Below are 2,914 nucleotides of genomic sequence, written 5' to 3' on the forward strand. Positions count from 1 at the left end.
GCAGCTACGACCCGTTGGTTAACTAATCGGGTGGTGACTGTTTTAACTTGTAGATTGGCAAGGATATTTAGCTGTGTTTTAGGTATTGTAATTCAATCAGAATTAGAAGTGAAACAAACAAGCTTATCCTCACCAGCATTGGCGCCTATATAATTCGCCAGACTATTGTGTTTTCTAGATTAGGTCATTGTAATCCTTGAAACATATTACTGAGGCTGACAACATTGGAAACATCCAAATATTCTTTTAGATTTGGTATGTAAGATAAACTAGGAAGTTCTAGAATTCACAAAGCCGTGAATTCCAAACACATTGACAGGATCAACAGGTTTGACACAAGATAAGTCTAGTGGATATATTACATACATTACACATTGTTTTGGATTTCACACAACCATGAATTGATTACTTAGTTACAAGATGAAGATTCAGAAGAGCCATGAAATAGGAGCTTGGAAAGATTAAGCATCAGACCAGGTAATGTCCAACTCGCCCCAGTTGTCGTGAGGAATGCCCAATGCTTCCCACACAGCTCTTGAGGCATCGACAATGTTGTTATCACACGGGGGCTGATAGTCATGATCTTCATCGCACCCCATGGTGGAGTCACACTCATCGACAACCATAGCATCCACACTCCGGCCATTGGCAGTTATGGTGATGTTTTGGAGGCACCTGCTCCCTCTATTGTACCACCCAGTTGACAATGCCACGACTGGTGTATCATCAGAGTGGTACTTGTTATCGCATTCAGATGGGGAACCGCCATCTTGTCCTTTCTGGAAACCGTTCAGAGTAAGAACAGACTTGGTACTACCAGACACTTTAGGCGAACATTTGTAAGTTGTGTAGAGCTTTCCCTCCACACAACAGTCAGAGTCGTTGTCCTTGTTGCACTCTCCGGGAGGAGGTTTTTTGCCCCTAATTTTACCACTAGGCCTGCAAGCTTGTGCCTCAGCTTCTGGACAGTCTGCTACAAGGAGAACAAGCACAATTAGAAGAGCTGCTCCCAAGCTGATGAACTTCTTCATACTGTATCTTCCTCTCTTTCTCTCCCCCTTTGTTTTGTGTTATTATACTGGTTGATATGAAGCACATCACTAGTTTAAGCTATATATAGAATCCCATGGAAGGGCATTCCAGTTATTCGGGAGGAAATTGGGGTCTTAGTATTACATTAATTACTTTGCAGGAAAAACAACAAAGTCTTCAGCAAAGACTTCCAAGTTTTGATGACCTTAGCAGCTAAGGCCCGTTGGTTAAATAATGATAGAAATTACACTATTCATAAACGTTATTAGTTCTCTGAACATATTTATATTCTCACATACTTTTTGTTTAGTGGTCATCTTAGATTCCTAACCAATAATCACGTTCACATCACTGTTGGCATTACCATTAAGTCACTTGCCATAGTTTAATAAGGTTTTCGATAGATGTCCCAGTTTTTTAGACACAAAAGCTTCAAAGAAATAAACATACAAAGACAAACTACAAGTCTTTGTTTGATTCAAGTTGTTTCTCCAATGAAAATGAATGAAGAGTGGTGCATTAGTTAATGTTGTGTTCCTGTGGTTTGTGTTAAAAACTAGCTTAACCCAACAGTCACCACCCGATTAGATATAGGTATGGAATAGTGAATATATACAAACCATAAGAACACAACATTAACTAATTTATAGGTATCGACTAATTTAAAAATGACCTGACCATTACTCGATTAGATTTAAAGCATATATACTCAATTGGATTTTTCAAAAAGCTTTACTTGATTAACACAAAGAGGTTAATTGATTGATTCTCACAAATTTTGAGATATTCTATTAATATAAACATGCACTCAAATATTTTGAAAACATAATTGAGTATAAAATTATCAAACTTAAGGGTTTCGGAAATCATCAATAAACTAAATTTATATTTTTTTATTTATTTAAATTTTTTTTAAAACTATTTTTCTATTGATCTTTCCTCAAAGTCCCATTCGAAAATCTTTCCTTGTCTTCAGTGCTTTAGTTGGAGATCCTTCATAGTCTGGTGGAGTAATAGATATTTATTTTGCATTTGATTTTTTTTTGTTGTACTTTTTTTTTCCATGTACATTTTATTTTTTCCAATGGAATGAAAATATTTATTTTTTTGTTTGCTATGTTTATGTATTTTTTTTACTACATAACATGTTAGTATTTTATAGAGTGAAATTTAATTATGGAACAAAACTTGTAAAAATGCTTTATCATTGAATTGTAAACCATTTAACTCATAAATGTATGCTTATATAATACATACACTAACCTTATTACAATGGAAGTGTAATTCTAAAACTACAATGGAAATGGTTTTATGGGACAATGAACTCAGTGATATAATTTATTTTAATTTGTAAATTTTTTTATAGGATTATAACTCAATCACTATGCACATTTGAATAAGTAGTACTATTCAAATAAAATATTGGAAAGTATTAACTAAAATTAATTTAACAAAAATGAATTTTTTTAATTTAAAATTATGAGCTCTTTAAATTGCAATATCTAAAACTAATCCGTTTTCAAATACAAAATTTGATTATAACCACATACTTTGCGCAGTGTACAGACATCTAGAGTCAGCTATATTTGCCAACAATCCTCATTATATTTAAGGATGTTTTCTATATATTTCTTAAGGAAGCACCCCCAATATTAGACATAACACTTAATTATCATTTTAAACACTTAATTATCATTTTAACTAACAACATAACCATATTTTCAATTCAATTGACTATATTTTAGTTAATTTACCCATTCTTTTGTTAAGGCACTTTTTGAGGATCAGTTATCTTCACATCCCATTCTCTTTCTAGAGTCGTGGTTGTAGTTACATATATACTCGTAATATGTACTTATCTTTAACAGAATGGGTGGGAGAC

At 33.4% G+C, this 2,914-nt stretch overlaps 1 protein-coding gene across 1 annotated transcript; it reads right to left on the reverse strand.

Moving 5' to 3' along the window:
* Positions 1–222: 222 nt before the first annotated feature.
* On the reverse strand, positions 223–1,064 carry LOC127813492 (kiwellin-1-like). Its single transcript, XM_052354493.1, has one exon. The coding sequence runs from the start codon at positions 1,029–1,031 to the stop codon at positions 462–464; it is 570 nt and encodes a 189-aa protein (XP_052210453.1). The 5' UTR covers positions 1,032–1,064; the 3' UTR covers positions 223–461.
* Positions 1,065–2,914: the final 1,850 nt, after the last annotated feature.

The sequence above is a fragment of the Diospyros lotus genome, chromosome 11 (genome assembly GCF_014633365.1).
Source record: "Diospyros lotus cultivar Yz01 chromosome 11, ASM1463336v1, whole genome shotgun sequence".
Classification (NCBI taxonomy): Eukaryota; Viridiplantae; Streptophyta; class Magnoliopsida; order Ericales; family Ebenaceae; genus Diospyros; species Diospyros lotus.